This window comes from Puntigrus tetrazona, chromosome 11, assembly GCF_018831695.1.
Source record: "Puntigrus tetrazona isolate hp1 chromosome 11, ASM1883169v1, whole genome shotgun sequence".
NCBI lineage: Eukaryota > Metazoa > Chordata > Actinopteri > Cypriniformes > Cyprinidae > Puntigrus > Puntigrus tetrazona.
This window is the reverse complement of record NC_056709.1, coordinates 5,591,779-5,611,928: the sequence shown is the minus strand read 5'-3', so window position 1 is coordinate 5,611,928 and position 20,150 is coordinate 5,591,779. Positions and strand designations below refer to the sequence as shown.

General features: G+C 40.7%; 1 protein-coding gene across 1 annotated transcript; it reads right to left on the bottom strand.

Moving 5' to 3' along the window:
• Window positions 1-423: 423 nt before the first annotated feature.
• LOC122354359 (mucin-3A-like) lies at window positions 424-6,387 on the bottom strand. Its single transcript, XM_043252527.1, has 2 exons — window positions 4,617-6,387; window positions 424-1,082 (listed from the first exon to the last, which is right to left on the bottom strand). The coding sequence occupies exons 1-2, from the start codon at window positions 6,274-6,276 to the stop codon at window positions 424-426; spliced, it is 2,319 nt and encodes a 772-aa protein (XP_043108462.1). The 5' UTR covers window positions 6,277-6,387.
• Between the last annotated feature and the right edge of the window lie 13,763 nt (window positions 6,388-20,150).

The window sequence follows — 20,150 nt, the reverse complement described above, 5'->3', positions numbered from 1 at the left end:
ATTGTAATGAGATCAGACTCATAGGTGTCACAGCTGTTGTAAAAGTAACTGTCCTGTCTGATAGCCTGTGATTCTGTAGTATGGTAGATGAAATTGGAGTGGTTTGTGATTGCTGGCTTGTTTGTTCAACATTAGATGAAGACATGTGTATTATAGATGAAGTGAACTCAGAAATACTTTGCCTTTCAGTCGTAGACAATGGAGGTGCAAAAGACGGAGGCGTACCTGTTGTGGACAATGTAGCTTCTTGTGTTGAACCACCTTCAATGGTAGATGATTGGAATGAGGTCATGCTCACAGGTGTTACAGCTGTTGTAAAAGTTGATTGTGTTGTCTTTGTAGAATCTGGTTTTGTGGTAGATGAAATCGTAGTGGTTTGTGTTTGCTGGCTTGTTTGTTCCACACTAGATGAAAACTTTTCAGTTAAAGATGAAGTGAATTCTGAATTACTTTGTTCTTCAGTCGTGCAGTCGATGATTGTGCAGGAGACGAAGGCATACCTGTTGTGGACAATGTAGCTTGTTGTGTTGAACCACTTTCAATGGTAGACGACTGTAATGAGGTCAGACTCATAGGTGTTATACCAGTTGTAAAAGTAGACTGTCCTCTCGATGTAGATTCTGGTTCAGTGGTAGATGAAATCTGAGTGGTTTGTATTTGCTGGCTTGTTTGTTCCACACTAGATGAAAATCGTCCAGTTATAAATGAAGTGAATTCTGAAGAACTTTGTCCTTCAGTCGTAGTCGATTGTTGTGCAGGAGATGAAGCCGTTCCTGTTGTGGACAATGTAGCTTGTTGTGTTGAACCACCATCAATGGTAGATGACTGTAATGAGGTCAGACTCATAGGTGTTATAGCAGTTGTAAAAGTCGACTGTCCTCTCGATGTAGATTCTGGTTCAGTGGTAGATGAAATCTGAGTGGTCTGTATTTGCTGGCTTGTTTCTTCCACACTAGATGAAAACTGTCCAGTTATAGATGAAGTGAATTCTGAAGAACTTTGTTTTTCAGTTGTAGTCGATGGTTGTGCAGGAGATGAAGCCGTTCCTGTTGTGGACAATGTAGCTTGTTGTGTTGAACCACCTTCAATGGTAGACGACTGTAATGACGTTACAGCTGTTGTAAAAGTTAATTGTGCTGTCTGTGTAGCCTGTGATTCTGTAGTAGACGGAAATTGGGTGGTTTGTGATTGCTGGATTGTTTGTTCAACATTAGATGAAGACATCTGTATTGCAGATGAAGTGAACTCTGAAGTACTTTGCCCTTCAGTTGTAGGCAATGGAGGTGCAAAAGACGGAGGCGTACCTGTTGTGAACAATGTAGCTTCTTGTGTTGAACCACCTTCAACGGTAGATGATTGGAATGAGGTCATACCCACAGGTGTTACAATTGTTGTAAAAGTTGATTGTGTTGTCTTTGTAGAATCTGGTTTTGTGGTAGATGAAATTGTAGTGGTTTGTGTTTGCTGGCTTGTTTGTTCCACAGTAGATGTAAAGTTTTCAGTTAAAGATGAAGTGAATTCTGAATTACTTTCCGCTTCAGTTGCAGTCGATGATTGTGCAGGAGACGAAGGTATAGCTGTTGTGGACAATGTACCTTCTTGTGTTGAAACACCTTCAATGGTAGATGATTGTAATGACATCATACTCATAGGTGTTAGATCTGTTGTAAAAGTGGATTCAGCTGTTGTTTTAGATTTTGATTCTGTGGTAGATGATTTTTGAGTGGTTTGTGTTTGCTGACTTGTTTGTTCCACACTAGATGTAAAGTTTCCAGTTATAGATGAAGTGAATTCTGACTTACTTTGTCCTTCAGTTGTAGTTGATGGTTGTGCAGGAGACGATGGCATACCTGTAGTGAACAATGTAGGTTCTTCTTTTGAACTACCTTCAATGGTAGATGACTGTAATGAGGTCAGGCTCATAGGTGTCACGGCTGTTGGATGAGTTAATTGTGCTGTCTCTGTAGCCTTTAATTCTGTAGTAGACGGAATTTGAGTGGTTTGTGATTGCTGGCTTGTTTGTTCAACATTAGATGAAGACATCCGTATTGCAGATGAAGTGAATTCTGAGGTACTTTGCCCTTCAGTCGTAGACAATGGTGGTTCAGGAGATGAAGTCATAATTTTTGTGAACAATGTAGCTTCTGGTGTTGAACCACTTTCAATGGTAGATGATTGTAATGAGATCATAATCATAGGTGTTACAGCTGTTGTAAAAGTAGACTGTCCTCTCGATGTAGATTCTGGTTCAGTGGTAGATGAAATCTGAGTGGTTTGTATTTGCTGGCTTGTTTCTTCCACACTAGAAGAAAACTGTCCAGTTATAGATGAAGTGAATTCTGAAGAACTTTGTCCTTCAGTCGTAGTCGATTGTTGTGCAGGAGATGAAGCCGTTCCTGTTGTGGACAATGTAGCTTGTTGTGTTGAACCACCTTCAATGGTAGACGACTGTAATGAGGTCAGACTCATAGGTTTTATAGCTGTTGTAAAAGTAGACTGTCCTCTCGATGTAGATTCTGGTTCAGTGGTAGATGAAATCTGAGTGGTTTGTATTTGCTGGCTTGTTTCTTCCACACTAGATGAAAACTGTCCAGTTATAGATGAAGTGAATTCTGAAGAACTTTGTTTTTCAGTTGTAGTCAATGGTTGTGCAGGAGATGAAGCCTTTCCTGTTGTGGACAATGTAGCTTGTTGTGTTGAACCACCTTCAATGGTAGACGACTGTAATGACGTCAGACTCATAGGTGTCACAGCTGTTGTAAAAGGTAACTGTGCTGTCTGTGTAGCCTGTGATTCTGTAGTAGACGGAAATTGGGTGGTTTGTGATTGCTGGCTTGTTTGTTCAACATTAGACGAAGACATGAGTATTGCAGATGAAGTGAACTCAGAAATACTTTGCCTTTCAGTCGTAGACAATGGAGGTGCAAAAGACGGAGGCATACCTGTTGTGAACAATGTAGTTTCTTGTGTTGAACCACCTTCAACGGTAGATGATTGGAATGAGGTCATACCCACAGGTGTTACAATTGTTGTAAAAGTTGATTGTGTTGTCTTTGTAGAATCTGGTTTTGTGGTAGATGAAATTGTAGTGGTTTGTGTTTGCTGGCTTGTTTCTTCCACACTAGATGTAAAGTTTTCAGTTAAAGATGAAGTGAATTCTGAATTACTTTCCGCTTCAGTTGCAGTCGATGATTGTGTAGGAGACGAAGGTATAGCTTTTGTGGACAATGTACCTTCTTGTGTTGAAACACCTTCAATGGTAGATGATTGTAATGACATCATACTCATAGGTGTTAGATCTGTTGTAAAAGTGGATTCAGCTGTTGTTTTAGATTTTGATTCTGTGGTAGATGATTTTTGAGTGGTTTGTGTTTGCTGACTTGTTTGTTCCACACTAGATGTAAAGTTTCCAGTTATAGATGAAGTGAATTCTGACTTACTTTGTCCTTCAGTTGTAGTTGATGGTTGTGCAGGAGACGATGGCATACCTGTAGTGAACAATGTAGGTTCTTCTTTTGAACTACCTTCAATGGTAGATGACTGTAATGAGGTCAGGCTCATAGGTGTCACGGCTGTTGGATGAGTTAATTGTGCTGTCTCTGTAGCCTGTAATTCTGTAGTAGACGGAATTTGAGTGGTTTGTGATTGCTGGCTTGTTTGTTCAACATTAGATGAAGACATCCGTATTGCAGATGAAGTGAATTCTGAGGTCCTTTGCCCTTCAGTCGTAGACAATGATGGTTCAGGAGATGAAGTCATAATTTTTGTGAACAATGTAGCTTCTGGTGTTGAACCACTTTCAATGGTAGATGATTGTAATGAGATCATAGTCATAGGTGTTACAGCTGTTGTAAAAGTAGACTGTCCTCTCGATGTAGATTCTGGTTCAGTGGTAGATGAAATCTGAGTGGTTTGTATTTGCTGGCTTGTTTGTTCCACACTAGATGAAAATCGTCCAGTTATAAATGAAGTGAATTCTGAAGAACTTTGTCCTTCAGTCATAGTCGATTGTTGTGCAGGAAATGAAGCCGTTCCTGTTGTGGACAATGTAGCTTGTTGTGTTGAACCACCTTCAATGGAAGACGACTGTAATGAGGTCAGACTCATAGGTGTTATAGCGGTTGTAAAAGTAGACTGTCCTCTTGATGTAGATTCTGGTTCAGTGGTAGATGAAATCTGAGTGGTTTGTATTTGCTGGCTTGTTTGTTCCACACTAGATGAAAACTGTCCAGTTATAGATGAAGTAAACTCTGAAATTCTTTGTTCTTCAGTCGTAGTCGATGGTTGTGCAGGAGACAAAGGCATTCGTGTTGTTGACAATGTAGCTTGTTGTGTTAAACCACTTTCAATGGTAGACGACTGTAATGAGGTCAGACTCATAGGTGTTAAAGCTGTTGTAAAAGTAGACTGTCCTCTCGATGTAGATTCTGGTTCAGTGGTAGATGAAATCTGAGTGGTTTGTATTTGATGGCTTGTTTGTTCCACACTAGATGAAAATCGTCCAGTTATAAATGAAGTGAATTCTGAAGAACTTTGTCCTTCAGTCGTAGTCGATTGTTGTGCAGGAGATGAAGCCGTTCCTGTTGTTGACAATGTAGCTTGTTGTGTTGAACCACCATCAATGGTAGACGACTGTAATGAGGTCAGACTCATAGGTGTTATAGCAGTTGTAAAAGTAGACTGTCCTCTCGATGTAGATTCTGGTTCAGTGGTAGATGAAATCTGAGTGGTCTGTATTTGCTGGCTTGTTTCCTCCACACTAGATGAAAACTGTCCAGTTATAGATGAAGTGAATTCTGAAGAACTTTGTTTTTCAGTTGTAGTCGATAGTTGTGCAGGAGATGAAGCCGTTCCTGTTGTGGACAATGTAGCTTGTTGTGTTGAACCACCTTTATTGGTAGACGACTGTAATGACGTTACAGCTGTTGTAAAAGTTAATTGTGCTGTCTGTGTAGCCTGTGATTCTGTAGTAGACGGAAATTGGGTGGTTTGTGATTGCTGGATTGTTTGTTCAACATTAGATGAAGACATCTGTATTGCAGATGAAGTGAACTCTGAAGTACTTTGCCCTTCAGTTGTAGGCAATGGAGATGCAAAAGACGGAGGCGTACCTGTTGTGAACAATGTAGCTTCTTGTGTTGAACCACCTTCAACGGTAGATGATTGGAATGAGGTCATACCCACAGGTGTTACAATTGTTGTAAAAGTTGATTGTGTTGTCTTTGTAGAATCTGGTTTTGTGGTAGATGAAATTGTAGTGGTTTGTGTTTGCTGGCTTGTTTGTTCCACAGTAGATGTAAAGTTTTCAGTTAAAGATGAAGTGAATTCTGAATTACTTTCCGCTTCAGTTGCAGTCGATGATTGTGCAGGAGACGAAGGTATACCTGTTGTGGACAATGTACCTTCTTGTGTTGAAACACCTTCAATGGTAGATGATTGTAATGAGATCATACTCATAGGTGTTAGATCTGTTGTAAAAGTGGATTCAGCTGTTGTTTTAGATTTTGATTCTGTGGTAGATGATTTTTGAGTGGTTTGTGTTTGCTGGCTTGTTTGTTCCACAGTAGATGTAAAGTTTCCAGTTATAGATGATGTGAATTCTGACTTACTTTGTCCTTCAGTTGTAGTTGATGGTTGTGCAGGAGACGATGGCATACCTGTAGTGAACAATGTAGGTTCTTCTTTTGAACTACCTTCAACGGTAGATGACTGTAATGAGGTCAGGCTCATAGGTGTCACGGCTGTTGGATGAGTTAATTGTGCTGTCTCTGTAGCCTGTAATTCTGTAGTAGACGGAATTTGAGTGGTTTGTGATTGCTGGCTTGTTTGTTCAACATTAGATGAAGACATCCGTATTGCAGATGAAGTGAATTCTGAGGTCCTTTGCCCTTCAGTCGTAGACAATGGTGGTTCAGGAGATGAAGTCATACTTTTTGTGAACAATGTAGCTTCTGGTGTTGAACCACTTTCAATGGTAGATGATTGTAATGAGATCATAGTCATAGGTGTTACAGCTGTTGTAAAAGTAGACTGTCCTCTCGATGTAGATTCTGGTTCAGTGGTAGATGAAATCTGAGTGGTTTGTATTTGCTGGCTTGTTTGTTCCACACTAGATGAAAATTGTCCAGTTATAAATGAAGTGAATTCTGAAGAACTTTGTCCTTCAGTCGTAGTCGATTGTTGTGCAGGAGATGAAGCCGTTCCTGTTGTGGACAATGTAGCTTGTTGTGTTGAACCACCTTCAATGGTAGACGACTGTAATGAGGTCAGACTCATAGGTGTTATAGCTGTTGTAAAAGTAGACTGTCCTCTCGATGTAGATTCTGGTTCAGTGGTAGATGAAATCTGAGTGGTTTGTATTTGCTGGCTTGTTTCTTCCACACTAGATGAAAAAACTGTCCAGTTATAGATGAAGTGAATTCTGAAGAACTTTGTTTTTCAGTTGTAGTCAATGGTTGTGCAGGAGATGAAGCCTTTCCTGTTGTGGACAATGTAGCTTGTTGTGTTGAACCACCTTCAATGGTAGACGACTGTAATGACGTCAGACTCATAGGTGTCACAGCTGTTGTAAAAGTTAACTGTGCTGTCTGTGTAGCCTGTGATTCTGTAGTAGACGGAAATTGGGTGGTTTGTGATTGCTGGCTTGTTTGTTCAACATTAGATGAAGACATGTGTATTGCAGATGAAGTGAACTCAGAAATACCTTGCCTTTCAGTCGTAGACAATGGAGGTGCAAAAGACGGAGGCGTACCTGTTGTAAACAATGTAGCTTCTTGTGTTGAACCACCTTCAAAGGTAGATGATTGGAATGAGGTCATGCCCACAGGTGTTACAATTGTTGTAAAAGTTGATTGTGTTGTCTTTGTAGAATCTGGTTTTGTGGTAGATGAAATCGTAGTGGTTTGTGTTTGCTGGCTTGTTTGTTCCACACTAGATGTAAAGTTTTCAGTTAAAGATGAAGTGAATTCTGAATTACTTTCCTTCAGTTGCAGTCGATGATTGTGCAGGAGACGAAGGTATAGCTGTTGTGGACAATGTACCTTCTTGTGTTGAAACACCTTCAATGGTAGATGATTGTAATGACATCATACTCATAGGTGTTAGATCTGTTGTAAAAGTATTCCTGTTGTGGATTTTGAATGGTAGATGATTTTTTGGTTTGTGTTTGCTGACTTGTTTGTTCCACACTAGATGTAAAGTTTCCAGTTATAGATGAAGTGAATTCTGACTTACTTTGTCCTTCAGTTGTAGTTGATGGTTGTGCAGGAGACGATGGCATACCTGTAGTGAACAATGTAGAACTACCTTCAATGGTAGATGACTGTAATGAGGTCAGGCTCATAGGTGTCACGGCTGTTGGATGAGTTAATTGTGCTGTCTCTGTAGCCTGTGAATCTGTAGTAGACGGAGGTTTGGGTGGTTTGTGATTGCTGGCTTGTTTGTTCAACATTAGATGAAGACATCCGTATTGCAGATGAAGTGAATTCTGAGGTCCTTTGCCCTTCAGTCGTAGACAATGGTGGTTCAGGAGATGAAGTCATACTTTTTGTGAACAATGTAGCTTCTTGTGTTGAACCACTTTCAATGGTAGATGATTGTAATGAGATCATAGTCATAGGTGTTACAGCTGTTGTAAAAGTAGACTGTCCTCTCGATGTAGATTCTGGTTCAGTGGTAGATGAAATCTGAGTGGTTTGTATTTGCTGGCTTGTTTGTTCCACACTAGATGAAAAATCGTCCAGTTATAAATGAAGTGAATTCTGAAGAACTTTGTCCTTCAGTCATAGTCGATTGTTGTGCAGGAAATGAAGCCGTTCCTGTTGTGGACAATGTAGCTTGTTGTGTTGAACCACCTTCAATGGTAGACGACTGTAATGAGGTCAGACTCATAGGTGTTATAGCAGTTGTAAAAGTAGACTGTCCTCTCGATGTAGATTCTGGTTCAGTGGTAGATGAAATCTGAGTGGTTTGTATTTGCTGGCTTGTTTGTTCCACACTAGATGAAAACTGTCCAGTTATAGATGAAGTGAACTCTGAAATTCTTTGTTCTTCAGTCGTAGTCGATGGTTGTGCAGGAGACGAAGGCATTCTGTTGTTGACAATGTAGCTTGTTGTGTTGAACCACTTTCAATGGTAGACGACTGTAATGAGGTCAGACTCATAGGTGTTAAAGCTGTTGTAAAAGTAGACTGTCCTCTCGATGTAGATTCTGGTTCAGTGGTAGATGAAATCTGAGTGGTTTGTATTTGCTGGCTTGTTTGTTCCACACTAGATGAAAATCGTCCAGTTATAAATGAAGTGAATTCTGAAGAACTTTGTCCTTCAGTCGTAGTCGATGGTTGTGCAGGAGATGAAGCCGTTCCTGTTGTGAACAATGTAGCTTGTTGTGTTGAACCACCTTCAATGGTAGATGATTGTAATGAGGTCAGACTCATAGGTGTTACAGCAGTTGTAAAAGTAGACTGTCCTCTCGATGTAGATTCTGGTTCAGTGGTAGATGAAATCTGAGTGGTTTGTATTTGCTGGCTTGTTTCTTCCACACTAGATGAAAACTGTCCAGTTATAGATGAAGTGAATTCTGAAGAACTTTGTTTTTCAGTTGTAGTCGATGGTTGTGCAGGAGATGAAGCCGTTCCTGTTGTGGACAATGTAGCTTGTTGTGTTGAACCACCTTCAATGGTAGACGACTGTAATGACGTTACAGCTGTTGTAAAAGTTAATTGTGCTGTCTGTGTAGCCTGTGATTCTGTAGTAGACGGAAATTGGGTGGTTTGTGATTGCTGGCTTGTTTGTTCAACATTAGATGAAGACATGTGTATTGCAGATGAAGTGAACTCAGAAATACTTTGCCTTTCAGTCGTAGACAATGGAGGTGCAAAAGACGGAGGCGTACCTGTTGTGAACAATGTAGCTTCTTGTGTTGAACCACCTTCAACGGTAGATGATTGGAATGAGGTCATGCCCACAGGTGTTACAATTGTTGTAAAAGTTGATTGTGTTGTCTTTGTAGAATCTGGTTTTGTGGTAGATGAAATCGTAGTGGTTTGTGTTTGCTGGCTTGTTTGTTCCACACTAGATGTAAAGTTTTCAGTTAAAGATGAAGTGAATTCTGAATTACTTTCCGCTTCAGTTGCAGTCGATGATTGTGCAGGAGACGAAGGTATACCTGTTGTGGACAATGTACCTTGTTGTGTTGAACTACCTTCAATGGTAGAAGACTGTATAGAGGTCAGGCTCATAGGTGTCACGGCTGTTGGATGAGTTAATTGTGCTGTCTCTGTAGCCTGTGAATCTCTAGTAGTCGGAGTTTGGGTAGGTTGTGATTGCTGGCTTGTTTGTTCAACATTAGATGAAGACATCCGTATTGCAGATGAAGTGAATTCTGAGGTCCTTTGCCCTTCAGTCGTAGACAATGGTGGTTCAGGAGATGAAGTCATACTTTTTGTGAACAATGTAGCTTCTTGTGTTGAACCACCTTCAATGGTAGATGATTGTAATGAGATCATAGTCATAGGTGTTACAGCTGTTGTAAAAGTAGACTGTCCTCTCGATGTAGATTCTGGTTCAGTGGTAGATGAAATCTGAGTGGTTTGTATTTGCTGGCTTGTTTGTTCCACACTAGATGAAAATCGTCCAGTTATAAATGAAGTGAATTCTGAAGAACTTTGTCCTTCAGTCGTAGTCGATTGTTGTGCAGGAGATGAAGCCGTTCCTGTTGTGGACAATGTAGCTTGTTGTGTTGAACCACCATCAATGGTAGACGACTGTAATGAGGTCAGACTCATAGGTGTTATAGCAGTTGTAAAAGTAGACTGTCCTCTCGATGTAGATTCTGGTTCAGTGGTAGATGAAATCTGAGTGGTTTGTATTTGCTGGCTTGTTTCTTCCACACTAGATGAAAACTGTCCAGTTATAGATGAAGTGAATTCTGAAGAACTTTGTTCTTCAGTCGTAGTCGATGGTTGTGCAGGAGATGAAGCCGCATCCTGTTGTGGACAATGTAGCTTGTTGTGTTGAACCACCTTCAATGGTAGACGACTGTAATGACGTCAGACTCATAGGTGTCACAGCTGTTGTAAAAGTTAACTGTGCTGTCTGTGTAGCCTGTGATTCTGTAGTAGACGGAAATTGGGTGGTTTGTGATTGCTGGCTTGTTTGTTCAACATTAGATGAAGACATCTGTATTGCAGATGAAGTGAACTCAGAAATACTTTGCCTTTCAGTCGTAGACAATGGAGGTGCAAAAGACGGAGGCGTACCTGTTGTGAACAATGTAGCTTCTTGTGTTGAACCACCTTCAACGGTAGATGATTGGAATGAGGTCATGCCCACAGGTGTTACAATTGTTGTAAAAGTTGATTGTGTTGTCTTTGTAGAATCTGGTTTTGTGGTAGATGAAATCGTAGTGGTTTGTGTTTGCTGGCTTGTTTGTTCCACACTAGATGTAAAGTTTTCAGTTAAAGATGAAGTGAATTCTGAATTACTTTCCGCTTCAGTTGCAGTCGATGATTGTGCAGGAGACGAAGGTATACCTGTTGTGGACAATGTACCTTGTTGTGTTGAACCACCATCAATGGTAGACGACTGTAATGAGGTCAGACTCATAGGTGTCAGATCTGTTGTAAAGTGGATTCAGCTGTTGTTGTAGATTGTGATTCTGTAGTAGATGAGTTTGAGTGGTTTGTGATTGCTGGCTTGTTTGTTCCAACATTAGATGAAGAGTTTCCAGTTATAGATGAAGTGAATTCTGAGGTCCTTTGTCCTTCAGTCGTAGGCAATGGTTGTGCAGGAGATGAAGGCATACCTGTTGTGAACAATGTAGCTTCTTGTGTTGAACCACCTTCAATGGTAGATGACTGTAATGAGATCAGGCTCATAGGTGTTACAGCTGTTGTAAAAGTTAGACTGTCCTCTCTCTGTAGATTCTGGTTCAGTGGTAGATGAAATCTGAGTGGTTTGTATTTGCTGGCTTGTTTGTTCAACACTAGATGAAAATCGTCCAGTTATAGATGAAGTGAATTCTGAAGAACTTTGTCCTTCAGTCGTAGACAATTGTTGTGCAGGAGATGAAGCCATACTTGTTGTGAACAATGTAGCTTGTTGTGTTGAACCACCATCAATGGTAGATGATTGTAATGAGGTCAGACTCATAGGTGTTACAGCAGTTGTAAAAGTAGACTGTCCTCTCGATGTAGATTCTGGTTCATGTGTAGATGAAATCTGAGTGGTTTGTATTTGCTGGCTTGTTTGTTCCACACTAGATGAAAATTGTCCAGTTATAGATGAAGTGAATTCTGAAGAACTTTGTCCTTCAGTCGTGTAGTCGATTTTTGTGCAGGAGATGAAGCCGTTCCTGTTGTGGACAATGTAGCTTGTTGTGTTGAACCACCTTCAATGGTAGACGACTGTAATGACGTCAGACTCATAGGTGTCACAGCTGTTGTAAAAGTTAACTGTGCTGTCTGTGTAGCCTGTGATTCTGTAGTAGACGGAAATTGGGTGGTTTGTGATTGCTGGCTTGTTTGTTCAACATTAGATGAAGACATGTGTATTGCAGATGAAGTGAACTCAGAAATACTTTGCCTTTCAGTCGTAGACAATGGAGGTGCAAAAGACGGAGGCGTACCTGTTGTGAACAATGTAGCTTCTTGTGTTGAACCACCTTCAACGGTAGATGATTGGAATGAGGTCATGCCCACAGGTGTTACAATTGTTGTAAAAGTTGATTGTGTTGTCTTTGTAGAATCTGGTTTTGTGGTAGATGAAATCGTAGTGGTTTGTGTTTGCTGGCTTGTTTGTTCCACACTAGATGTAAAGATTTCAGTTAAAGATGAAGTGAATTCTGAATTACTTTCCGCTTCAGTTGCAGTCGATGATTGTGCAGGAGACGAAGGTATGCCTGTTGTGGACAATGTACCTTGTTGTGTTGAACTACCTTCAATGGTAGAAGACTGTATAGAGGTCAGGCTCATAGATGTCACGGCTGTTGGATGAGTTAATTGTGCTGTCTCTGTAGCCTGTGAATCTCTAGTAGTCGGAGTTTGGGTAGGTTGTGATTGCTGGCTTGTTTGTTCAACATTAGATGAAGACATCCTTATTGCAGATGAAGTGAATTCTGAGGTCCTTTGCCCTTCAGTCGTAGACAATGGTGGTTCAGGAGATGAAGTCATAATTTTTGTGAACAATGTAGCTTCTGGTGTTGAACCACTTTCAATGGTAGATGATTGTAATGAGATCATAGTCATAGGTGTTACAGCTGTTGTAAAAGTAGACTGTCCTCTCGATGTAGATTCTGGTTCAGTGGTAGATGAAATCTGAGTGGTTTGTATTTGCTGGCTTGTTTGTTCCACACTAGATGAAAATCGTCCAGTTATAAATGAAGTGAATTCTGAAGAACTTTGTCCTTCAGTCGTAGTCGATTGTTGTGCAGGAGATGAAGCCGTTCCTGTTGTGGACAATGTAGCTTGTTGTGTTGAACCACCTTCAATGGTAGACGACTGTAATGACGTCAGACTCATAGGTGTCACAGCTGTTGTAAAAGTTAACTGTGCTGTCTGTGTAGCCTGTGATTCTGTAGTAGACGAAATTGGGTGGTTTGTGATTGCTGGCTTGTTTGTTCAACATTAGATGAAGACATGTGTATTGCAGATGAAGTGAACTCAGAAATACTTTGCCTTTCAGTCGTAGACAATGGAGGTGCAAAAGACGGAGGCGTACCTGTTGTGAACAATGTAGCTTCTTGTGTTGAACCACCTTCAACGGTAGATGATTGGAATGAGGTCATGCCCACTGGTGTTACAATTGTTGTAAAAGTTGATTGTGTTGTCTTTGTAGAATCTGGTTTTGTGGTAGATGAAATCGTAGTGGTTTGTGTTTGCTGGCTTGTTTGTTCCACACTAGATGAAAATCGTCCAGTTATAAATGAAGTGAATTCTGAAGAACTTTGTCCTTCAGTCATAGTCGATTGTTGTGCAGGAAATGAAGCCGTTCCTGTTGTGGACAATGTAGCTTGTTGTGTTGAACCACCTTCAATGGTAGACGACTGTAATGAGGTCAGACTCATAGGTGTTATAGCGGTTGTAAAAGTAGACTGTCCTCTTGATGTAGATTCTGGTTCAGTGGTAGATAAAATCTGAGTGGTTTGTATTTGCTGGCTTGTTTCTTCCACACTAGATGAAAACTGTCCAGTTATAGATGAAGTAAACCCTGAAATTCTTTGTTCTTCAGTCGTAGTCGATGGTTGTGCAGGAGACGAAGGCATTCGTGTTGTGGACAATGTAGCTTGTTGTGTTAAACCACTTTCAATGGTAGACGACTGTAATGAGGTCAGACTCATAGGTGTTAAAGCTGTTGTAAAAGTAGACTGTCCTCTCGATGTAGATTCTGGTTCAGTGGTAGATGAAATCTGAGTGGTTTGTATTTGCTGGCTTGTTTGTTCCACACTAGATGAAAATCGTCCAGTTATAAATGAAGTGAATTCTGAAGAACTTTGTCCTTCAGTCGTAGTCGATTGTTGTGCAGGAGATGAAGCCGTTCCTGTTGTTGACAATGTAGCTTGTTGTGTTGAACCACCATCAATGGTAGACGACTGTAATGAGGTCAGACTCATAGGTGTTATAGCAGTTGTAAAAGTAGACTGTCCTCTCGATGTAGATTCTGGTTCAGTGGTAGATGAAATCTGAGTGGTCTGTATTTGCTGGCTTGTTTCCTCCACACTAGATGAAAACTGTCCAGTTATAGATGAAGTGAATTCTGAAGAACTTTGTTTTTCAGTTGTAGTCGATAGTTGTGCAGGAGATGAAGCCGTTCCTGTTGTGGACAATGTAGCTTGTTGTGTTGAACCACCTTTAATGGTAGACGACTGTAATGACGTTCCAGCTGTTGTAAAAGTTAATTGTGCTGTCTGTGTAGCCTGTGATTCTGTAGTAGACGGAAATTGGGTGGTTTGTGATTGCTGGATTGTTTGTTCAACATTAGATGAAGACATCTGTATTGCAGATGAAGTGAACTCTGAAGTACTTTGCCCTTCAGTTGTAGGCAATGGAGATGCAAAAGACGGAGGCGTACCTGTTGTGAACAATGTAGCTTCTTGTGTTGAACCACCTTCAACGGTAGATGATTGGAATGAAGTCATACCCACAGGTGTTACAATTGTTGTAAAAGTTGATTGTGTTGTCTTTGTAGAATCTGGTTTTGTGGTAGATGAAATTGTAGTGGTTTGTGTTTGCTGGCTTGTTTGTTCCACAGTAGATGTAAAGTTTTCAGTTAAAGATGAAGTGAATTCTGAATTACTTTCCTTCAGTTGCAGTCGATGATTGTGCAGGAGACGAAGGTATACCTGTTGTGGACAATGTACCTTCTTGTGTTGAAACACCTTCAATGGTAGATGATTGTAATGAGATCATACTCATAGGTGTTAGATCTGTTGTAAAAGTGGATTCAGCTGTTGTTTTAGATTTTGATTCTGTGGCAGATGATTTTTGAGTGGTTTGTGTTTGCTGGCTTGTTTGTTCCACAGTAGATGTAAAGTTTCCAGTTATAGATGATGTGAATTCTGACTTACTTTGTCCTTCAGTTGTAGTTGATGGTTGTGCAGGAGACGATGGCATACCTGTAGTGAACAATGTAGGTTCTTCTTTTGAACTACCTTCAACGGTAGATGACTGTAATGAGGTCAGGCTCATAGGTGCACACGGCTGTTGGATGAGTTAATTGTGCTGTCTCTGTAGCCTGTAATTCTGTAGTAGACGGAATTTGAGTGGTTTGTGATTGCTGGCTTGTTTGTTCAACATTAGATGAAGACATCCGTATTGCAGATGAAGTGAATTCTGAGGTCCTTTGCCCTTCAGTCGTAGACAATGGTGGTTCAGGAGATGAAGTCATACTTTTTGTGAACAATGTAGCTTCTGGTGTTGAACCACTTTCAATGGTAGATGATTGTAATGAGATCATAGTCATAGGTGTTACAGCTGTTGTAAAAGTAGACTGTCCTCTCGATGTAGATTCTGGTTCAGTGGTAGATGAAATCTGAGTGGTTTGTATTTGCTGGCTTGTTTGTTCCACACTAGATGAAAATTGTCCAGTTATAAATGAAGTGAATTCTGAAGAACTTTGTCCTTCAGTCGTAGTCGATTTTTGTGCAGGAGATGAAGCTGTTCCTGTTGTGGACAATGTAGCTTGTTGTGTTGAACCACCTTCAATGGTAGACGACTGTAATGACGTCAGACTCATAGGTGTCACAGCTGTTGTAAAAGTTAACTGTGCTGTCTGTGTAGCCTGTGATTCTGTAGTAGACGGAAATTGGGTGGTTTGTGATTGCTGGCTTGTTTGTTCAACATTAGATGAAGACCTGTGTATTGCAGATGAAGTGAACTCAGAAATACTTTTCCTTTCAGTCGTAGACAATGGAGGTGCAAAAGACGGAGGCGTACCTGTTGTGAACAATGTAGCTTCTTGTGTTGAACCACCTTCAATGGTAGATGATTGGAATGAGGTCATGCCCACAGGTGTTACAATTGTTGTAAAAGTTGATTGTGTTGTCTTTGTAGAATCTGGTTTTGTGGTAGATGAAATCGTAGTGGTTTGTGTTTGCTGGCTTGTTTGTTCCACACTAGATGTAAAGTTTTCAGTTAAAGATGAAGTGAATTCTGAATTACTTTCCGCTTCAGTTGCAGTCGATGATTGTGCAGGAGACGAAGGTATACCTGTTGTGGACAATGTACCTTGTTGTGTTGAACTACCTTCAATGGTAGAAGACTGTATAGAGGTCAGGCTCATAGGTGTCACGGCTGTTGGATGAGTTAATTGTGCTGTCTCTGTAGCCTGTGAATCTCTAGTAGTCGGAGGTTGGGTAGGTTGTGATTGCTGGCTTGTTTGTTCAACATTAGATGAAGACATCCGTATTGCAGATGAAGTGAATTCTGAGGTCCTTTGCCCTTCAGTCGTAGGCAATGGTCGTTCAGGAGATGAAGTCATACTTTTTGTGAACAATGTAGCTTCTTGTGTTGAACCACCTTCAATGGTAGATGATTGTAATGAGATCATAGTCATAGGTGTTACAGCTGTTGTAAAAGTAGACTGTCCTCTCGATGTAGATTCTGGTTCAGAGGTAGATGAAATCTGAGTGGTTTGTATTTGCTGGCTTGTTTCTTCCACACTAGATGAAAACTGTCCAGTTATAGATGAAGTAAACTCTGAAATTCTTTGTTCTTTAGTCGTAGTCGATGGTTGTGCAGGAGACGAAGGCATTTGTGTTGTGGACAATGTAGCTTGTTGTGTTAAACCACTTTCAATGGTAGACGACTGTAATGAGGTCAGACTCATAGGTGTTAAAGCTGTTGTAAAAGTAGACTGTCCTCTCGATGTAGATTCTGGTTCAGTGGTAGATGAAATCTGAGTGGTTTGTATTTGCTGGCTTGTTTGTTCCACACTAGATGAAAATCGTCCAGTTATAAATGAAGTGAATTCTGAAGAACTTTGTCCTTCAGTCGTAGTAGATTGTTGTGCAGGAGATGAAGTCGTTCCTGTTGTTGACACTGTAGCTTGTTGTGTTGAACCACCATCAATGGTAGACGACTGTAATGAGGTCAGACTCAAAGGTGTTATAGCAGTTGTAAAAGTAGACTGTCCTCTCGATGTAGATTCTGGTTCAGTGGTAGATGAAATCTGAGTGGTTTGTATTTGCTGGCTTGTTTCTTCCACACTAGATGAAAACTGTCCAGTTATAGATAAAGTGAATTCTGAAGAACTTTGTTTTTCAGTTGAAGTCGATGGTTGTGCAGGAGATGAAGCCGTTCCTGTTGTGGACAATGTAGCTTGTTGTGTTGAACCACCTTCAATGGTAGACGACTGTAATGACGTTACAGCTGTTGTAAAAGTTAATTGTGCTGTCTGTGTAGCCTGTGATTCTGTAGTAGACGGAAATTGGGTGGTTTGTGATTGCTGGCTTGTTTGTTCAACATTAGATGAAGACATGTGTATTGCAGATGAAGTGAACTCAGAAATACTTTGCCTTTCAGTCGTAGACAATGGAGGTGCAAAAGACGGAGGCGTACCTGTTGTGAACAATGTAGCTTCTTGTGTTGAACCACCTTCAACGGTAGATGATTGGAATGAGGTAATGGCCACAGGTGTTACAGTTGTTGTAAAAGTTGATTGTGTTGTCTTTGTAGAATCTGGTTTTGTGGTAGATGAAATCATAGTGCTTTGTGTTTGCTGGCTTGTTTGTTCCACACTAGATGTAAAGATTTCAGTTAAAGATGAAGTGAATTCTGAATTACTTTCCGCTTCAGTTGCAGTCGATGATTGTGCAGGAGACGAAGGTATACCTGTTGTGGACAATGTACCTTGTTGTGTTGAACTACCTTCAATGGTAGAAGACTGTATAGAGGTCAGGCTCATAGATGTCACGGCTGTTGGATGAGTTAATTGTGCTGTCTCTGTAGCCTGTGAATCTCTAGTAGTCGGAGTTTGGGTAGGTTGTGATTGCTGGCTTGTTTGTTCAACATTAGATGAAGACATCCGTATTGCAGATGAAGTGAATTCTGAGGTCCTTTGCCCTTCAGTCGTAGGCAATGGTCGTTCAGGAGATGAAGTCATACTTTTTGTGAACAATGTAGCTTCTTGTGTTGAACCACCTTCAATGGTAGATGATTGTAATGAGATCATAGTCATAGGTGTTACAGCTGTTGTAAAAGTAGACTGTCCTCTCGATGTAGATTCTGGTTCAGTGGTAGATGAAATCTGAGTGGTTTGTATTTGCTGGCTTGTTTGTTCCACACTAGATGAAAATCGTCCAGTTATAAATGAAGTGAATTCTGAAGAACTTTGTCCTTCAGTCGTAGTCGATTGTTGTGCAGGAGATGAAGCCGTTCCTGTTGTGGACAATGTAGCTTGTTGTGTTGAACCACCTTCAATGGTAGACGACTGTAATGACGTCAGACTCATAGGTGTCAAAGCTGTTGTAAAAGTTAACTGTGCTGTCTGTGTAGCCTGTGATTCTGTAGTAGACGGAAATTGGGTGGTTTGTGATTGCTGGCTTGTTTGTTCAACATTAGATGAAGACATGTGTATTGCAGATGAAGTGAACTCAGAAATACTTTGCCTTTCAGTCGTAGACAATGGAGGTGCAAAAGACGGAGGCGTACCTGTTGTGAACAATGTAGCTTCTTGTGTTGAACCACCTTCAACGGTAGATGATTGGAATGAGGTCATGCCCACAGGTGTTACAGTTGTTGTAAAAGTTGATTGTGTTGTCTTTGTAGAATCTGGTTTTGTGCTAGATGAAATCATAGTGGTTTGTGTTTGCTGGCTTGTTTGTTCCACACTAGATGTAAAGATTTCAGTTAAAGATGAAGTGAATTCTGAATTACTTTCCGCTTCAGTTGCAGTCGATGATTGTGCAGGAGAGAAGAAGGTATGCCTGTTGTGGACAATGTACCTTGTTGTGTTGAACTACCTTCAATGGTAGAAGACTGTATAGAGGTCAGGCTCATAGATGTCACGGCTGTTGGATGAGTTAATTGTGCTGTCTCTGTAGCCTGTGAATCTCTAGTAGTTGGAGTTTGGGTAGGTTGTGTTTGCTGGCTTGTTTGTTCAACATTAGATGAAGACATCCGTATTGCAGATGAAGTGAATTCTGAGGTCCTTTGCCCTTCAGTCGTAGGCAATGGTCGTTCAGGAGATGAAGTCATACTTTTTGTGAACAATGTAGCTTCTTGTGTTGAACCACCTTCAATGGTAGATGATTGTAATGAGATCATAGTCATAGGTGTTACAGCTGTTGTAAAAGTAGACTGTCCTCTCGATGTAGATTCTGGTTCAGTGGTAGGTGAAATCTGAGTGGTTTGTATTTGCTGGCTTGTTTGTTCCACACTAGATGAAAATCGTCCAGTTATAAATGAAGTGAATTCTGAAGAACTTTGTCCTTCAGTCGTAGTCGATTGTTGTGCAGGAGATGAAGCCGTTCCTGTTGTGGACAATGTAGCTTGTTGTGTTGAACCACCATCAATGGTAGACGACTGTAATGAGGTCAGACTCATAGGTGTTATAGCAGTTGTAAAAGTAGACTGTCCTCTCGATGTAGATTCTGGTTCAGTGGTAGATGAAATCTGAGTGGTTTGTATTTGCTGGCTTGTTTCTTCCACACTAGATGAATATTGTCCAGTTATAGATGAAGTAAACTCTGAAATTCTTTGTTCTTCAGTCGTAGTCGATGGTTGTGCAGGAGACGAAGGCATTCGTGTTGTGGACAATGTAGCTTGTTGTGTTGAACCACTTTCAATGGTAGACGACTGTAATGAGCTCAGACTCATAGGTGTTAAAGCTGTTGTAAAAGTAGACTGTCCTCTCGATGTAGATTCTGGTTCAGTGGTAGATGAAATCTGAGTGGTTTGTATTTGCTGGCTTGTTTCTTCCACACTAGATGAATATTGTCCAGTTATAGATGAAGTAAACTCTGAAATTCTTTGTTCTTCAGTCGTACTCAATGGTTGTGCAGGAGACGAAGGCATTTGTCTTGTGGACAATGTAGCTTGTTGTGTTGAACCACTTTCAATGGTAGACGACTGTGATGAGGTCAGACTCATAGGTGTTAAAGCTGTTGTAAAAGTAGACAGTCCTCTCAATGTAGACTCTGGTTCAGTGGTAGATGAAATCTGAGTGGTTTGTATTTGCTGGCTTGTTTGTTCCACACTAGATGAAAATCGTCCAGTTATAAATGAAGTGAATTCTGAAGAACTTTGTCCTTCAGTCGTAGTCGATGGTTGTGCAGGAGATGAAGCCGTTTGTGTTGTGGACAATGTAGCTTGTTGTGTTGAACCACCTTCAATGGTAGACGACTGTAATGACGTCAGACTCATAGGTGTCACAGCTGTTGTAAAAGTTAACTGTGCTGTCTGTGTAGCCTGTGATTCTGTAGTAGACGGAAATTGGGTGGTTTGTGATTGCTGGCTTGTTTGTTCAACATTAGATGAAGACATGTGTATTGCAGATGAAGTGAACTCAGAAATACTTTGCCTTTCAGTCGTAGACAATGGAGGTGCAAAAGACGGAGGCGTACCTGTTGTGAACAATGTAGCTTCTTGTGTTGAACCACCTTCAAAGGTAGATGATTGGAATGAGGTCATGCCCACAGGTGTTACAGTTGTTGT